Source organism: Chrysochloris asiatica, unplaced genomic scaffold (genome assembly GCF_000296735.1).
Source record: "Chrysochloris asiatica unplaced genomic scaffold, ChrAsi1.0 scaffold00230, whole genome shotgun sequence".
In the NCBI taxonomy this organism is placed as follows: Eukaryota; Metazoa; Chordata; class Mammalia; order Afrosoricida; family Chrysochloridae; genus Chrysochloris; species Chrysochloris asiatica.
Window position 1 is genome coordinate 1,515,912 of NW_006408748.1, and position 18,675 is coordinate 1,534,586.

Sequence of the window (18,675 nt, forward strand, 5' to 3'; positions counted from 1 at the left end):
AAGGAGCAGCTGGTGAGCTTGAACCACTGACCTTGCAGTTCAAACCAATATGGTGGTGGTGGTACAACGCATTAACCCACAGTGCCACACCAGGACTATATATGTATGTGTGTGTGTGTATGTATGTGTGTGTGTGTGTATGTGTGTATATATAGATATATATCCCACAAATATATTACAGTTTGAAATGTTACATGGATAACCACAGGAAGGAAGCGGAGCAACTGTTGTTGGATGGAAGCGATTTCATTTATTAAGATGAAACAAAGTGTATGTTATGTTGAATGTAATACTGATGATCATTTCTGCAAACCTTTAATCAAGTCATAATTTTAAAAAAACTTAAACCAAAAAAAGAAAAAAAAAATCTCACCTACTTGTTGCATTTCCAAAAACTAGGCTGTACTAGTTTATGGAAATTGCTTTTCCTCTCTATTGTTGTTGGTGGTGTGAAGAGCTGTCGAGTAGCTTCCTACCCATAGCAACCCTATATAGGGTTTTCGAGGAGCAGCTGGTGAGCTTGAACCACCAACCTTGCAGTTCAAACAGTTTCGCAGTCTGGCGCATTAAATCACAACGCCACACCAGGACTCCACCCAATGATAGAATCTGTCTTCTCTATTTTTGTCCTTGCTTTCTAATGTAACTGTGTGCACACTCATACCTGTATGTATTCTGTAAGTTAGTAACTAGACATATACAGAGCACATGCTTAAACTGAAACTGAAAAGGGTGTTCATCAAAAAATGGAAGAGACTGCTAGTCCAGGAGTCAGGGTGTGGCGCTGTAGGATAGCACTGGACTGATAACCATAAGGCTGGTGGTTCAAACCCACCAGCTGCTCCTCAGAAACCCTATATAAGGTCACTGTGAGTCACAACCCACTTAATGGCATTTAACAATAACAATAACAACCTGTACTAGGAGTTCTGGTGTGGCACTGTAGGATAAAAACTGGACTGCTTACTGTAAGGTTGACAGTTCAAAGCCACTAGCTGTTCTTCAGGAGAAAGGTGAGGCTGTCTACTCCCGTAGTGATTAAGCCTCAGAAGTCCTGTATAGATAGACCCAGTGGCGGTAGGCTTGGTTTGGTCTGATTTAGCCTATACTAAGCAATTTGCACAAGGAGCTCTGGTAGCGTAGTGGTTTTGAATTGGGCTGTGAGCCTCAAGGTCAGCAGTTTGAAACTATCAGCTGTTCCGCTGGAGAAAGATGAGGCTTTCTGCTCCTGTAAAGATTTACAGCCTCAGAAACCCTGTACCAGGGTCACTGTGAGTTGGAACTGACTCCACAGCACATAATCACCACCAAGCAATTTGCATTCCTATTTTACATTTGTAGTTTTAAATATTTCTAAAAGATCCTTTACATAGTAATTTGCTGTTTTTCTAAGTCATGAATTCTAAATGCCACAAGCTACGAATGAGGCAGGTGGCTAGGAGCAAATCACTTACTCAGGGAGGGAGCCAAACATTTAGAGTTTCAGTGCAGCTCTTTGCTTTCTACCCATAATTGTGTACAGTATAATTCTTGTTAAGTAATTTTAGAGGCTTCTTTTGAAAATTTATTTAATTACAAAATCCTAATGTAAAGTCTGGTGATGAAATCTAAGACGTTTGTAATATAAAAGTATATTCATATACAATGTGTGTGAATGCTGAAAATTGCAAGGATTTGCAAGACTGTCTTGTGTTGGCACTTAATCTTTTCCGGTTTATGAAATTGGACTCTTCAAGCTCCAAATCCCTTCTCTAAAGCATCATTTCTCTGTTTCCTACAATTTCTAACTGGTGCAGTGCTACTTCTTAGAAACTACTCTGTAAATAGTCGATGACTTGATTCTGTTTGATACTTGCCTTTTTTCTATGTTTAGGCATTTATCTAACCTACAACTTCATTGCCTATTGCAGTCAGACATAAGCTAGGAATTAAATGTTTCCTTGTTGCCTAGAAATAATCAGCTATGTGCATGGTTCCTAACAGTGAAAGTCTACTATAAAAGAAGAGTTGATTGGTCTCATACAATTCTTGGAAATACAATATGATTTACTGTCTTAGTAACATATAAATAAAGCTAAGTTGAAATGTTAGCCATATGTCCTCTGTTGTCACGTAAGACATCTTGTAGAAATCACAGTGAAATATATCTTAAATGCTCCAGAAACAACCTATTTCCAGACATTTGTATTGTGAATTAAGATGTCTACTGGGCTTACTGAAGGCATTTGAAAATAAGAAGTATTACATTTAGTCCTAAAAAGTGAGAATGCTGCATTTCATCTCTTTAAAAAAGACAGTCAGCAGCCAACCAACCAAACAAAAAACATTACATAAAGGCAAAAAACAGGTTAAGGTCCTTCCTATTGTGCAGTAATAAACAAGGTTTTCTACCAGTAGTAGATGTTGCACTTGCTTTGATTAGGGACTTGCATGTTTATATTATATTATAATCCTGAACGGTAGTCATTACTTAGTCTGCTTTGCTGTTGAAGAAGGTGAGGCTTACCAGAGGTTAAATATCATTAACTATCGTGTCCACAGTGAGTGGTGGGGAAGTTTGAACCCAGGACCGTCTGTACCAGCACTGTGCAATAGAAACTTTTGCAATGATGGGAATGTTCCATATCCACACTATCCAGTTTTGTAGCCACTAGCCCCATAGAGCTGTTGAGCACTTGAAATGTAATGTAACTGAAGAACTGGATTTTTAAGTTTATTTAACTATCTTAAAACAACTGCATGGGGCTGGTAGCTACTATATTGGACAGCCAATTCTAGATTGCTTTTCATCCGTACACCATACCTCTCCAATTCATACCCCTACATCAAAGCACATAACAGGAAAAGAAAGAAAAGGAAGGTATCACATTTTGATTCACACAGAGCCTGAGTATTCAAAGCAGTTTGATGAACCAGGAACAGAGAAGTGGCTTTTGTCCCATGGACATTCTGAAGTAGCCAGCAGTAGACTTTTGTCTAACATTCTTCATTCTGATTTTTCTTCCTGTTGAATTATCTATGTTGTACCGTCATCATCCTCCCTTCAGATCCTTGTGCTCCAGGGTAAGGGCAAGCTTGGAATTCTATTTCTTTATTATGAGTGGTTTTGAACAACACTCTAAATACCTCCTGATCCTGGCTTTGGCTGTTGACTTTGTCCTTACTGGGTTTCAGATTCCCTCATTTGAAAACTAGGGTTTTTGAATTAAAATGGTCTGTACAGGTTCTTTCTAGATATAACAATAACTTCAGCTAATTGTTTGTTTTTATTGTGAATTGAGTGAAGATAAACAGACAAGATCATCAGCCTTACTTTCAACCAAGCATACGTTTTGTTTCATCTCAGTGATTACACTCCCCTCTCTGTAACAACAGTTATCCTGCACATTTTGCAAGTGTCCTCCTGAAGGCACACAGCCTTCTCAGTCCTAGAGTCCTAGAGTCCTCGTGACTCTGTCTCTCTGTGCCATTACCTCTGCCACCGTCTCTGCTGTTGTCACTTTTCAGGGTAGGATCTCACGCTCCACTCGTGCTCTACCTCCTGATGATCCTAGGGTCTTCTATTCCTGAAATGAAAGAGTAACTACTCCCCCCTTTTAGTTATACATCTTCTACAGTTACAGTTGTGACGATTAATCCTGCTAACAATTACTCACAATTGAAATGTAAACTCCTATCAGCATCATCCCCCATCCTTTTTCATCAGATCCATCTGGACAAGAGGAAAACTGCTCAGTGGGGAATCTTCCTGCCTTACCGCCCTCATAAGCTTATAAGCCAGCCACTTCGTGCCTTTATAGACTCCCATTTTTGATAGCCAATGGCTAAGTTGCCCACTCCATCAACCCAGTGCAGTGAGGAAACAAGCTTGATCCTTGATATGAAGAATGCTTCCATTTTGGTTAGAATCATGAGCAACTGCAACCATAAACAAAGGTCCAGTTCATCAAATTATAGCAATACCACTTGCTCCCAGTATCAAACTTCTTTATCTTCATTTGCTCGAGTTCTGGTCAGCTAGCCATCCAAGCTAGGTCAAGTGGGTACTATCAGATAATTGTTTTAATGCCTGAGGTCCCATGTTGTTTTTAGGTACTGTGGAGTCCATTCTGACTCTTAGCAACCCTATATAGGGCTTCTTGAGGAGCAGCTAGTGGGTTGAACTGCCAAACTTGTGGTTAGCTGCCAAGTGCTTATCCTACAGTGCCTCACCAGCATGCCTGATAGTTTTATGACTCTGTAGTAAATTTTTACATTGTTAAAATGTATGTACAAAGCCCCAAATTAAAAAAAAAAAAGTTAGAAAGCTGTGCAACTTTTGAAGTCTGTTGAATAACTCTGTTCATCTTTCATGCTCCTTTTGTGAATGGATGGCTTGACTTTGAATAGGATACCGAGTAGAGCCTGTACTTTTCTAGATCCTTCATTTGGAGCAGAGGGATGTGGTTGTTGTTCGTATATAGCTCAGGGAATGCATTGTCACATTGAAATAATATGTTCGTTTAATATGTGATGGCAGTTAAGTCCTTGAAGCAAATAAAGAATTTGAAATGTCAGAAGCATAAGTTGTTTTGTTTGTTAATGTGTGGCTCTGCATGATAAGCACTGGACTGTAAAGTGTAAATTCGGTGGTTTGAGCCCACCAGCCACCCTGTGGGAGAACGATGAAGCTTTCTGCTCCTGTAAGAAGCAGGCTCACTAGGAGTTGGAACCGACTCAGTGGCCCTTAGCAACAATGTATGAACAGAACTCTGATGCTTTTACCTTTATTCTCATTTTGAAAATAAATATTTCAGTTCATTTAAACTACTTAAATTTAGTTTACATATGAGGGAAAGTAAAAAAGTACTGCTATAAAATCTTAGAAACCTTTATTAAACCAAAATGTGACACTGTTGTTTCTTGATATACTAAAGCTTAGTGATGATAGTATTAAAAATTCTGTTGTTCTTCAAACATTGATTAGTTTGCATGTTTGGGTGATGGTGACTCATCACTCAAAACTGGCATTCCAGTAACTCACTGTCTAGTCATCACAAGAATTCCTATGAAGTGTAAGTCATGTGATAGAAATCATAGGAGCCTTAGAAAGGCGCGCTCCATTTGTTTACCTTATCTTGTTCTTAAAAGAATCTACAACTTATTCAAATTAAGCATCCTACTGTCATTCTTAAGGAGCTCTGGTAGCATAGTGGTTACGAATCAGGCTGTAAACCTCAGGGTCAGCAGTTCGAAACTGCCAGCTGTTCCGCGGAAGAAAGATGAGGCTTTCTGCTCCCGTAAAGATTTACAGTCTCGGAAACCCTGTACAGGGTCGCTATGAGTTGGAACCGACTCCATGGCACATAACAACAACAACAATGTCATTCTTAGATTTTTATAATCAGTTGTTAGTATTTTGACAATGTAAAACTTAGTTTTACTGAAAATGTTTTATATCTTTAAATTTTTATTAGTCAAACCCACCATTATTTGTTTTTGCTTATGTTGTGCTTTCGCCTAGATTTTAAAATGTTATGAAATGTTCATTCATTTATATAATTGGTGATCATGGTGGTAGTTGTGCTGTGCAGTTAGTTCCAACTCATAGCAAACCTGTGTAGGATTTCCAAGGTTATAAATCTTTATGGGAGCAGAAAGTCTCAACTTTCTCCCATGGAACAGCTGGTTTGAACTGCTGACCTTAAGGTTAGCAGCCTGACTCATAACCATTACACTACCAGAGCTCCTTACTTATATAATTAAATATTTGTTGTTGTTAAGTGCCATCAAGTCAGTTCCAACTCATAGTGACCCTGTATAGGGTTTCCAAGGAACAGCTGGTGAGCTTGAACCGCCAACCTTGCACTTCAAACTGACCTTGCAGTCCAGCACATTAACCCACAGTACTACACCAGGACTCCAATTATATATTACTAAATACATTTTTATAATATTGATCCCAAATATGAGGTCAAGTATGTTAAACTAGATTTTCCAGGTTATTGTACCAATCGTATTTTATAATATACATTTTCCTATATTGTCCTCCAAGGTCTTTTTTTTTTTTTTTTTCCTTAGTGTACATATTTGTATGAACCAGGAAGACTTAGGTAGGAGTATTCATTAGTCTAGGCCACGCTAATTTCTGATGTAGGTAAATCCTAGTGCAATGTGAGTGTGTTGATGAGTATAGTCTATAGAAGTGTCCTAGCTTGAGTGATCTTCTGTATATATAATTTAGGTCTTCCTTCATCAGAATCCTCATTCTATAATCAGTAGTTAGGGAAAGGGTGCAAGGGAAAGGCACCTTAGCCAAGAGGGAACACAGCTCATTTTTATCTTAAGATCATGCCTAGCTGCAGAAGAGATTAGGAAATAATAGTCTAGGAGAAAAAGAAATAGGAGTGAACACAATCATTTCTATCCCAGCCCTGCCATTCATGACTAAGCTATAAATGCTAGTCATTCATTTTTGGTAAGACACTTCATCTCCCTTGACTTCATTTACCTTTACTTTAAAATTAACAGATCTGACAACTTTTCTTTTTTCTTTTTATAAGATTAAAGTGAATGCTCTTGAACCTCTAATGAGGATTGATTTAACAAAACATTTGTCAGATTCAAAATATTCTAAAAAATAAATCTGATGAGAAATAAGAGCTAAGTTATGGTAGAGTTGGTGGTTTTTTAGCTAATTGCATTACTAGCCAACAGATACTGATTCACGTTATCCTGGAGGGGAGAAGAGACTTCATTCTTAGTCCCGACTTTTTAACCTTTTCGTCCGTAAATCAGATGAAAATATAGAACTCATACTATAAATTACAATTTGGAAATTTCAAATATTTTTTATAGACTGCTGGATTAGACAATCATATTATTTTAGCCTGTAATATGGTGTGGCACTATAGGATCAGCACTGGACTATGTAAACCACAAGGTCGGCAGCTCAAACCCACCAGCTGCTCCTTGGAAACCGTATGCAGGGTCCCTATGAGTCGGAACCAACTCAAGGGCACTTAACAACAACAACAGGTTATAGTTTCCTGGACTTTTGAGGACTACAAGGAAATCAAATCATTATTTAGCACACGTTTTGTGATATATTTATATTCCAAATAGTTTATAAATGAACTGTGGAACATAATGCATTTTTAAGTAAAAGATGGTCTGTATTTATATTTCAAAAATGATTTAATTTCTGTACTGCCTTCAGAAGTGAGAATAAAATGATCTTTTATGCTCTTAAATAAACTATTAGGAAATAGAAGTATCAACATGAATAGAGGTTGGCGCTTTATCAACAATGATAGTATGTTAATTAGCAGTTAGAGGTCACAGTCACTCTGTTTACAAGACACATATGACTTGAGCCTTCACTGATTTTAAAAGATGAAAGTATGAATGATTACACAGTAATATTGGTTACTTCTATTAGACTCACAGGCTTTTAAAAACACTTGATAGGAAGAATCGTTTTATGTGATAGTATTATTTCAAACCGTGTGTTTTCTTTCTTTTCAGGACTTCTAATAGTAATCAGACATTATCATCTTGCCATACTATGGAGCCATGTTCATCAGATGAATTTTTCCAGGCCCTTAATCATGCTGAGCAAACATTTAAAAAGATGGAAAACTATTTGAGACATAAACAGTTGTGTGATGTAATTCTAGTGGCGGGTGATCGCAGAATTCCAGCTCACAGGTAATTGCTTTCTAATTTTCTACCCGTATGACTTGTTTCCTTGATATTTTCGTTCTCTGTGTGGAGGTAACATATTCTAATTAATTGTTAGGATGGAATGCTTTGTAAAGGAGGTATTTCAATGAATTTCTACAAAGAAATGCTGCATATAAAATCTTTACATATTAAATGACCTAAAAAAGGTCATTTTCTCTCTGTAGAAGTGCACAAACAAAGCACATCAGCCTCTAAGCTGTCAGTATTGTTTGGCATAAGTATCAGCTACTATAAACAGCTCTTATGCCACACACTACCTGTTAAATAACTTTAAATAAACTCACTGGAAATTAGACTTGTGGGTATTTAGAAACAAAAAACACAGGTGAACTGAAGTGCCTACGTTTTTAAATGCCTTCAGAGTTTTAAATGGCCACATCTATCCTCACTTCTGCATCTTGACCTCCAAGAAGTATGAGGAGCAGTAGTGCTAGGGAACAAAAGCCTGTAACACAAATGAAATGGTATTTCTCGAGGAAAGAAAAGGAAAAGAGAGCTGTTAGTAAAGAATAATTCATTGTTTTCCTTTAGGTAATTACATATTAAACTATTCATTTTTAATCACCACTATAGTGTGGCGCTGTGAGTTAATGCGCCAGACTGCCAAGCCTTCTGAACTGCAAGATTGGTGGTTCAAGGTGACCAGCTGCTCCTTGGAAACCCTATTCAGGGTCACTATGGGTCGAAATGTACTCGACAGCACTCAACAACAACAACAGATGATCTCCATGTTTTTTTATGCCATCACAAACTAATGAACACTCACTTCCAAAGGTTTTTATAAGCTCCCCAAAGTAGAAGTAAAATCATTAGAAAGAATAATGCTTGGTCTCACAGTTTTCAGTGACTAAATCAGCACAGGTTTGTGAAATGTTATTATGTACTATGACAGAAATCCCATGTTATAAGTGTAGATATTACACAAATACTTCAATGTAAATTTCAAAGAGGAACTTAAACTTTCAAATTTCTGAAGCTGAACTCATCACATTACCTGCCTCAACCTGTTGTATTTATATTCTTTCAGTGTATTTTGTTGTTGTTATTCAGTGACATTGAGTTGGCTCCGACTTATATCAACCCCATGTAACAGCAGTATAGAACGTCCAGCCCACAGGCCATATAAGGCTGATGAAATGATTAGGTCTGGCACTGCCAAGGCAACTGCTGTTCCAGCCATCACATTGTTATTGTTGTTGATAAGTGCCGTCCTATCAGTTCTGACCCATAGCGACCCTGTACAGGGTTTCCGAGGAGTGGCTGGTGAGCTTGAACAACCAACCTTGTAGTCCAGTGCGTTAACTCAACCCACAAGGCCACACCAGGACTCCAGCGCCGTCACATTAGGGGTGAGTTAATTAAATGCCTGGCCAAATATAGCAGGCTAATTTTTAAGTTGATAATTTTGTATGATCCACGAATAATGTTATAAATTTTGGTAGAAATATCCCTGCTGTATAACGTTTAAGGAGTAGCTGGTGGGTTTGAACAACTGACCTTATAGTTAGCCATCCAGTGCTTATCCTGTTCTCCAAGACAGAAACCTAGAATTGGTCTCCTTAAAACTACAGCCTTTCTTATCTAATATGATAGCAACAGATAGAACTCCTGTTAACACTGTGTTTTGTATTCATCCAGATTTTTTTCTATGTACCAACCTAATAACAACTGTATAAATTATTTAATTTCAATTTTTTTAAATTAATCTCATCCATTTAGATATGCTGTTGTTAAATGCTGTCATGTCAGTTCCAACTCATAACCACCCTGTCTGTATAGAGTTTGAGGAGCAGTTGGTGAGTTTGAACCACTGACCTTTTAGTTAGCAGTCCAGTGCTTATCTTAAAGAGCCACTCCAAGACTCTATAGAAACATAGATATCCTATTTTATATACATCCACTGCAAAGACTAAAGTGTACCTGACTCAAGCCAGGGGGCTTCCAGTCAGCTCATGTATATGCTGTGGAGCCACATTCAGTACATTAGACAATGACTAAGGAAGAACCAAGAAGAATTTATGCTTTTGAATTAAGGTGTTGGCAAAGAATATGGACTACCCAAAGAATAAACACACCTGTCTGGAAAGAAGTGCAGCCAAACTACTCTTTATAAGCAAAGATGGTGAGAATTTGTCTCACACACTTTGGAAATGTTATCAGGTGGGACCAGTCCCTGGAAAACATCATGCTTGATAAAGAAGAGGATAGTTTTGCCTCTGCTGTTTTTGCTTGATATTAAACTTGAATATTATTATTTGTCAGTAAGTATAAGGAGGCTTCAAGAAGTTTCATGGAAAAATGAAATTGAAAGGTAATGGAATTTTCCATGAGCTTTTAGAAGCCTCCTCATACAGTTTTACTTCATTTTTCTTAATTGTTACGTAGTGTTTTGGTGTAGATGTTGTGTCATTTATTTACATTTCAGATTGATCACTTTAAAATGCAAATAATGAAATTTTCACAGACAATTCGGTTACTCATGTCAAATCCCACTAAAATATGAATCCTTTGAGACACTGTGTGTTGTTTTTGTTGTTGTTGTTAAATGCTGTTGAGTCTGTGCCGATGTATAGCAACCCTTTACTTGGCTTCTGAGGAGCAGTTGGTTTGTTTGAACCACTATCTTATGCCTTCAAGGAAGACCAGTTAAAACCATTATTATACAGATTTACACACCAACCACTAAAATCAGTGATGATGAATGAAATTGAAGAATTCTACTAACTTCTTCAGTCAGAAATTGATCAATTATGCAATCAAGATACAGTGATAATTACTGGTGATTGGAATGCAAAGGTTGGAAACAAAGAAGGATCAGTAGTTGGAAAATATGGCCTTGGTGATAGAAATGATGCTGGAGATTGCATGATAGAATTTTGCCAGAACAATGACATCTTCATTGCAAATACCTTTTTTTAAATATAAAAGACGACTATACACATGGACCTCACCAGATAGAATACAAAGGAATCAAATTGACTACATCAGTGGGAAGAGATAGTATAGAAGTTCGCTATCATCAAGCTAAACAGTCAGGGGCCAACTGTGGAACAAACCGTCAATTGCTCATATGCAAGTTTAGGCTAAAGCTGAATAAAAGTAAAACTACTCTGCAAGAGCCAAAATATGACCTTGAACATATCCCACCTAAATTTAGATAAAATCTCAAGAACAGTTTTGATGAATTAGACATTAACAATGAACAAAGACCAGAAAAACTATGGGATACCATTAAGAGCATTGTACAGGTAGAATATAAAAAGTCATGAAAAACACGGTAAAGAAAGAAAAGACTAAAATTTGCTCTCAGTGGAGAAATGTTAAAGTGAATAGAAGAAATTAGGAAGTAAAGAGCTGAACAGAAATTTTCAAAGGGCATGTTGCAAAGACAAAGGCAAGTATTACAATGAAATATGCAAACACCATGAGTTAGAAAACTAAAAGGGAAGAACACGCTCAGCATTTCTGAAGCTGAAAGAACTGAAGAAAAAAATCAAACCTCCACTTTGAATATTGAAGGATTCTATGAACAAAATGGTGAATGATAAAGAGCGCATCAAGGAAATGGAAGGTGGTGAAAGGAGCTGGGGATAAGAGTCTCATGATTCAATAGTGAATAGTTGTTATCATGACTAATTGTGAGTGTCACAACTGTAAAGGTAGAAATTTTGTAACAAAAAGGGGGAAGTAGTTAATCTTACAGTCCAGGAACAAAGCACCCTAGGACTATCAAGGGAGAAGAGTAGGAGTGGAATGTGGAACCCTATCCAGAGAAGCAGCGACACCAGAGATGGAGGCAGAGATGATGACATGGAGGGAGGGAGCAGCTGAGGACTCTAGATTTATGGAAAGAGAGGGACTCTGTGCTGGCAGCCAGGAGGCAGGCTTGCAGAATGTGCCCTTTCGTTTTTTAAATGATGATATATTACTGAATGTTTTTGTGTACATCCTCCTCCCCCCACCACCACAAAAAAATGTTTTTTAAGCCAGAGGGAATAGAAGCAAATACTGTTGAATGATGATGCTCGGAGGAGATTGTAATTGCAATGAAACGATGAATGTAAAACCAATACTATCCCATGTAAACTATCACTCAGTTCACAGTAAAAACTGAAAGAAAGAAAAAAGGAAATGGAAGGTATACAGAGTTACTGTACCAAAAAGAAAGAAATGATTGATGTTCAGCCATTTCAAGAAGTAGTATATGATCAAGAACTGATGGTACTGAAGGAAGAAGTCCAAGCGTCACTGAAGGCATTGACAAAACACCAGGCTCCAGGAATTATGGAATACAGATTGAAATCTTTCAACAAACTGATGCAGCACTGGAGGAACTCACTAATCTGTGCCATAAAATATGCAATACTCCTTAGAAGCCAATTTGGTGGACTTCGTCTCTCATGCTTCAGACACATTATCAGGAGAGACCAGTCCCTAGAGAAGGACATGATGTTTGGTAAAGTGGAGCGTCAGCTAAAAAGAGAAAGACCCTGCAACAAAATGGATTGGCACAGTGGCAGCAGCAATGGACTCAAGCATAGCAACAGTTGTGAGGATGGCAGAGGGCTAGGTAGTGTTTCCTTCTGTTGTACATGGGGTTACTATGAGTTAGAACTGACTTGACAACATCTAACAACAACATTATTATGACATATTATCATTTTGAAGTGTTATTATTATATAAATATTATAGTTTTGATAACCAAACATAAAAGTTAATACTAACTTTCCAGAGTCATTCTCAGATGTCTTCCATATATTCAGTACTTCTAATTAAATTTGAAATAAATAACTTAGCTTATTTTCAAAAAATAACCATAAACAGAAACTTAGCTTTATGTTTTCTTTCTTTCTTTGTAAAGTCAATTTAATGCTGTATGCTTGTAGCTTTTTTTCTGGATGTTATAAAGCAATCATTGAGCAATAACTGGGTAAATCATTTACCTCCGCAGAAAAGTTTCCGTAATGGTTATTTATTATTCAAAGGAAGGAAGTAGAGCATGAAGTAATTTGTCAGACTTAAAAAGTATTGTACAATTTGTATGAATAATAGATTTCTTAAAAGGCAGCATTTATTAATGAGCATCAACTTTAATATGGTCATTGAGGTGTTTTTTGTTTTTTTTTTTTCTTCTTCTGATGTGTTCTCAGATTGGTGCTCTCCTCTGTCTCAGATTATTTTGCTGCCATGTTCACTAGTGATGTCAGAGAAGCAAGACAAGAAGAAATAAAAATGGAAGGTGTAGAGCCAAACTCACTATGGTCCTTGATTCAATATGCATATACAGGTAATATGTCTATAAGTGTAAGTAGAAACCCTTTTAGATTTATGTTGTATCATTAGACTTCAGATTTCTGCTATGGATATTGCACGCCACAGCTAACAGTTGATTCTTCTAATCACTATCCCTGGTGATACCTGTACAGATTCAAATATCCATATTAAAGCTTTTCATTGGTTATAATATTTAAAGTTCCTAATGGTATTTTAAATATTACTATAGTTATATATATAATATAATTAGATGAACTACATGTTTTTAGATTACTTCTTTTAAAACATGGAAGTTATGTATAGTGGACATAAGCTACTAATTAATGCATTGAAAATGTGCTATTTTTTATTTTAGTAAAAGTTGGGAAGTGTTAAAAATCATTTTTTCATAGTTCATACTTGTTTTTTCTTTTTGGAGTGTTTTTAACCATCTGCATCTGGAATGCATGTACCAAGATCTTATTTAGAAATATCAGTGTGAGCACCAGTTATTTTGTAAGTTAAGATCAATATGATTCCTTAGTTAATGGAATTTCTTTTTATCATTAAGGTCGCCTTGAATTAAAAGAAGACAATATTGAGTGCCTGTTATCCACAGCTTGCCTCCTTCAGCTTTCACAGGTTGTGGAAGCTTGTTGTAAGTTTTTAATGAAACAGCTTCACCCATCCAACTGTCTTGGAATTCGTTCTTTTGCTGATGCACAAGGTTGTACAGATTTGCATAAAGTGGCTCACAATTATACTATGGTATGTATTTTTAAAAAAAAAACAAAGGTGTATGCGCTTTGCCTTATTATTCCTTATTGTTCTAGGCTTTTCTACATGTCATTGTTTTTAATGGCTCTGCCATGTGCCTTGAAGTTCCGATTCACTCTCTTTGTTGTTGTTAGGTACCAGTGAGTCACTACTGACTTATAGTGACTTTATACTCAACAGAACAAAATGTTGCCCAGTCTGGTGCCAGCCTCACAATCATTGTTATACTTGAGTCCACGGCTGCTGCCACTGTGCCTGTCCATCTCATTGGGGTCTCTTTTCAGTGACCCTCTACTTTATTAAGTATGATGTCCTTCTCCAGAGACTGGTTCCCCCTAATAATATGAAGACGAAATCTGGCCATCCTGGCTTCTAAGGAGCATTCTGGTTGTATTTCTTCCAACACAAATTTGTTTGTTCTTCTAGCAGTCTATGGTACTTTTAATGTTCTTCTCCAGCTCCATAACTCAAATGCATCAATTCTTCTACAGTCTTCCTTATTTATGATCCAAATTTCACATGCATATGAGGTGATTGAAAATGCCATGGCTTGGGTCAGGTACACGTTAGTCCTCTAGCTGACTTCTTTGCTCTTCAACACTTTAAAGTGTTCTTATGCAGCAGATTTCTTGACTGCTGCTTCCTTGAGTGTTGATGGTGGATCCAAGCAAAATGAAGTCTTTGACAACTTCAGTCTTTTCTCCATTTATCATGATGTGTTTTATATCGTCCAGTTGTGCAGATTTTTGTTTTCTTTACATTGAGTTGCAACCCATACCAAAGACTTTGGTCTTCAATCTTCTTAAGTATTTTAAGTCCTCTTCGCTTTCAGCAAGCAAGGTTGTGTCATCTGCATATCACATGTTGTTAGTAAGTCTTCCTCCAATCCTGATGCCAGATTCTTCACATAATCCAGCTTCTCAGATGATGTGCTCAGCATACAAATTGAATAAGTATGGTGAAAGAATACAACCCTGGTGCGTGTCTTTTCTGATTTTAAACCATCCATTCATTGTCCCTTGTTCTGTTTGAACGACTGTTGTTGATCTACAGGTTCCTCAAGAGCACAATTAAGTGTTCTGAAATACCCATTCTCTGTAATGTTATCTATAGCTTGTATGATCCACACAGTCAAAAACCTTTGCATAGTCAGTAAATCTCAAGTTAACATCTTTCTGGTAGTCTCTGCTTTCAGCCAAGATCTATCTGGTATCAGCAGTGATAGCCTTCTTTTCATGTCCTTGTCTTAGTCTGGCTTGAACCTTTGGTGGTGGTGGTGGTGGTGGTGGTGGTGGTTACGTGCCATGGAGTCCGTTCCGACTCATAGCGACTCTGTACAGGGTTTCCGAGGCTGTAAATCTTTACGGGAGTAGAAGCCTCATCTTTCTCCCGCGGAGCGGCTGGTAGTTTCAAACTGCAGACCTTAAAGTTCGCAGCCAAATTTGTAACCACTACACTACCAGAGCTCCATTGCAACCCTTTTTTGAATTATGTTTAGCAGAATATTACTTGCGTGTAATATTAATATTGTCCAATGATTTCTGCATTCCATTGGGTCACTATCTAGCATGTCATATTTTCACTGAGTTCTGAAACAAAAAAACCCAGCAATATTTTTCCTTAACCAGACTGTATGAAACACGCAACATCAGAATTGAAGAAAGATCCGTAAACAACCTGTGATATGCAGAAGAAGGACACAACCTTACTTGCTGAATGCAAGCAGGAGTTGAAACATGAATAACACCTCAATTTAAACAAGAATCTTCACAACTGGACCAATAAACAACATCATGACAAATAGAGAAAATTGAATTTATTTGGATCCACTATCAACGTTCATAGAATCTAAAGTCAAAAAATCAAAGAACATATGGCATTGGGGAAATCTGATGCAAAAGACCTTTTTAAAGTGGTAAAACAAAACAAAACAAAAAACAAAGATGCCACCTTGAGAACTAAGTGTGTCTGACAGAAGTCTTGGTGCCCCAGACATCATGAGAAATCTGGGCATTGAATAAGGAAGATCAAAGAAGAATTGATTCGTTTTTAAATTATGGTGTTGCTGAAGAACATTGAATATACCGTGGACAATCAGAAGAATGAACAAATCAGTCTTGGAAGAATTTCAGCCAGAATGCTTCTTAGAAATAAACATACTTTGGCCTTGTTATCAGACAGGACCAGTCCCTGAAAAAAGACGTCATGCTTGGTAAAGTAGAAGATAGGCAAAAAAGAAGACAACCATCAACAAGATGTATTGACAGAGTGTTTGTAAAAATGGGCTCAAATATAGTAATAACTATGAGAATGGCACAGGACCCAAAAGTATTTTGTTCTATTGTACAAAGGGTTGCTGTGAGTCAAAACCGACTCGATTGCACCTGACATTCACAGTCTATCTCCTAAGTTAAGCCTGAAGTTACTACAATAGCAGTGGTCCAGGAATATTCCCTTTAAGATTTTCATATCTGGTGCTTCATAAAGCAGGGCTTTCCCAAGCATTTAACTCCATAGTGCATGTATGAATTCCTACAGGGTTGCTGATGGAAACTGGGGAAAGTGGCTATGATACATTGTTACAGTACTGACACACATAAAGGAGGATGAGAGGCTTTTTATTAAGGATCCACCTGAATATGAGGGTTTCTCCGCTGAACAACTGGGAGTTTTGAGCTGCTTACCTTGAGGTTAGCAGCCCAACTTATAACCACTACATTACCAGAGCTCCTTTATTATGATACCTATTGATTATATGTCAGGAGGCATTTGTAGCCATGTTTAATGATCTTAGTATTTGTAGCAAATTTGCCTTCACAATAATTCATAAAATGGGTTCTGAATCAAAAACATGAAGGATCATGAATTGAATTGATCTAGGCCAGTGAGAAAATATGGGCATGTTAAAGACATGCTGTTAGGATGAGTTTCCATGGTCTTAACATTAGAGGTGTAGTGAAGGAGAGAGTATGTGGAGTTGTAAGGACTGCCCACTTGTCACATTACAGCACTTAGACCTCTCCTCCCTTGAGTACTGATTGAAGACTGTTGCTATAAAAGCTTAAATTAGGGCTGTACAGTTTCTGAGAATGTGACCATTTGCATACATATCTACAGTTACCCTTATTACTGATTTTCTCACACACATACCAACCTTCTCCAGCCCCCATTCTTCCATTGAGTTGGTGTCTCTATAAAAGGATTAAAAATACTTTAGGAATCTTTCACTAGAGTAAACACAGAATTTGGAAAGATTATAAGAAATGGATATTTATAAATATTAAGAAGATTATTCTACCTACCTGGTAAATTTTGACGTGTAGATTGAATGAGTTAATAGAAATTAGGCATTTGAAGTCATATGTCCTGGTGTGGCACTGTGGGATAATGCACTGGACCGCAAGGTTAGTCTGAACCGCATGGTTGGTGGTTCAAACTCACCAGCCGTTCCTCAGAAAGCCTATACAGGGTTGCTATGAGTCAGAACCTGCTCGATGGCACTTAACAACACCAACAACTCAGTCAATAAATGGTGTCCTCCTTATTACTGTCATCACTATGTACATGTACTCTGTTTAACACGATAAGAGATTTCGGGGAGAGGATAAAGAGCATTCAGAAACACACTTTGCAACTTTTTTTACTTCCTGTGGTGTAACCACTTCACAGGAATATTTCTTATTTATGACAGGCATGTGGTCTCAGAAGAAAATAGAGGATGTACCATAGGACAATACTGTACAGACTTAGCATGACATTCGGTTAACCTCTTTTAAATGAACTCTTTTGAAAGTTCCCTTCCCTGTCCCCCTTCCCCCCACTTTTATTCTTTTTTGTACATTTCTCATTTTAAACTTATACTCACAATTTCAATACTTTCTAGCATAAGAGGACTGTAAATAATTAGTTCATACTGTAAGTAAAATCTACTTCTTACAAGGGGTTTTCTTCACATAAAAGCATTTACATGCATTTAGGTCACTCTGGTTGTTTATAGTATTGCTGCTTTAAGGCTTTGACATAAATTAAATTTAAATTAGCTGGATGTTTTTAAAGCTATTTTCATAGCCAATTAGTTGTGGTAGATTTTTTTTTTTTTTCTCAAGGCCATTATTTGATGTTACTCAATTTCAACAGGGACATAAATTGAATTCTAATAACAATAAGTAATTTAGAAGCAGATTGTCTGGTTTGAATTGTTGCTATGGGAACTGAATGAAAATGTATAGGAAAACTCAATCTTCAATTAAAACAAATCCCTCAGTAATTTCATTTGCTATAAAAAACTATTCCAAAGAGGGAAAGGGCATAATGCTAGCAAATGTTTGCTAGAACGATAGTTGTTTGCTTCATAAAATGGATTTAAAATATAAAGTAAGTGTAGTACCATGCCAGCAAAATCAATTTTATAGTCAGTAAATGGTCCGTGTACTTGGGATGGTCACTGATCCTATCTCAGTATAAGCAGGAAAGGATGATGATCCTTGAGTATAGAAACTTTGGTTCGCATTCTGACTACCACTGAATGTGGAAAGTCATTTCATCTTCAAAAGCATATAAAATTAGTTATATCATTATAGCTGTTTAATGATACAGATTTACGAAACAAATGTTAACATTTACTTTTAAATTGTTGATTCCAGATCTGTAACATATAATATGTAATTTTCATGAAAAGACCTTTTGTTTAATGTTGAGTCCAATCATCTTTTTTTTTTTTTTTTAATGTTTTATTGTGAATTATGTGATAGTTTCCATGGGAGAACACTAGCTTTACATTCATCCTATCATATATCGTTTCATTGCCATGATTACAATCCCCTGCATGCATTCTCAACCAACCAAAGGGTATACCCTGCAAACCTACACACACACACACACACACACACACACACACACACACCGCCCACCGCCCCACA

At 37.1% G+C, this 18,675-nt stretch overlaps 1 protein-coding gene across 1 annotated transcript in view; it reads left to right on the top strand.

Moving 5' to 3' along the window:
* KLHL5 (kelch-like family member 5) overlaps positions 1-18,675 on the top strand; it is a 107,989-nt gene that overhangs the window by 9,228 nt on the left and 80,086 nt on the right. Inside the window, exons 2-4 of the mRNA XM_006873211.1 lie at positions 7,507-7,689; positions 12,877-13,013; positions 13,551-13,747. Coding sequence (XP_006873273.1) covers positions 7,507-7,689; positions 12,877-13,013; positions 13,551-13,747 — 517 coding nt within the window. The remainder of the gene's footprint in view (positions 1-7,506; positions 7,690-12,876; positions 13,014-13,550; positions 13,748-18,675) is intronic.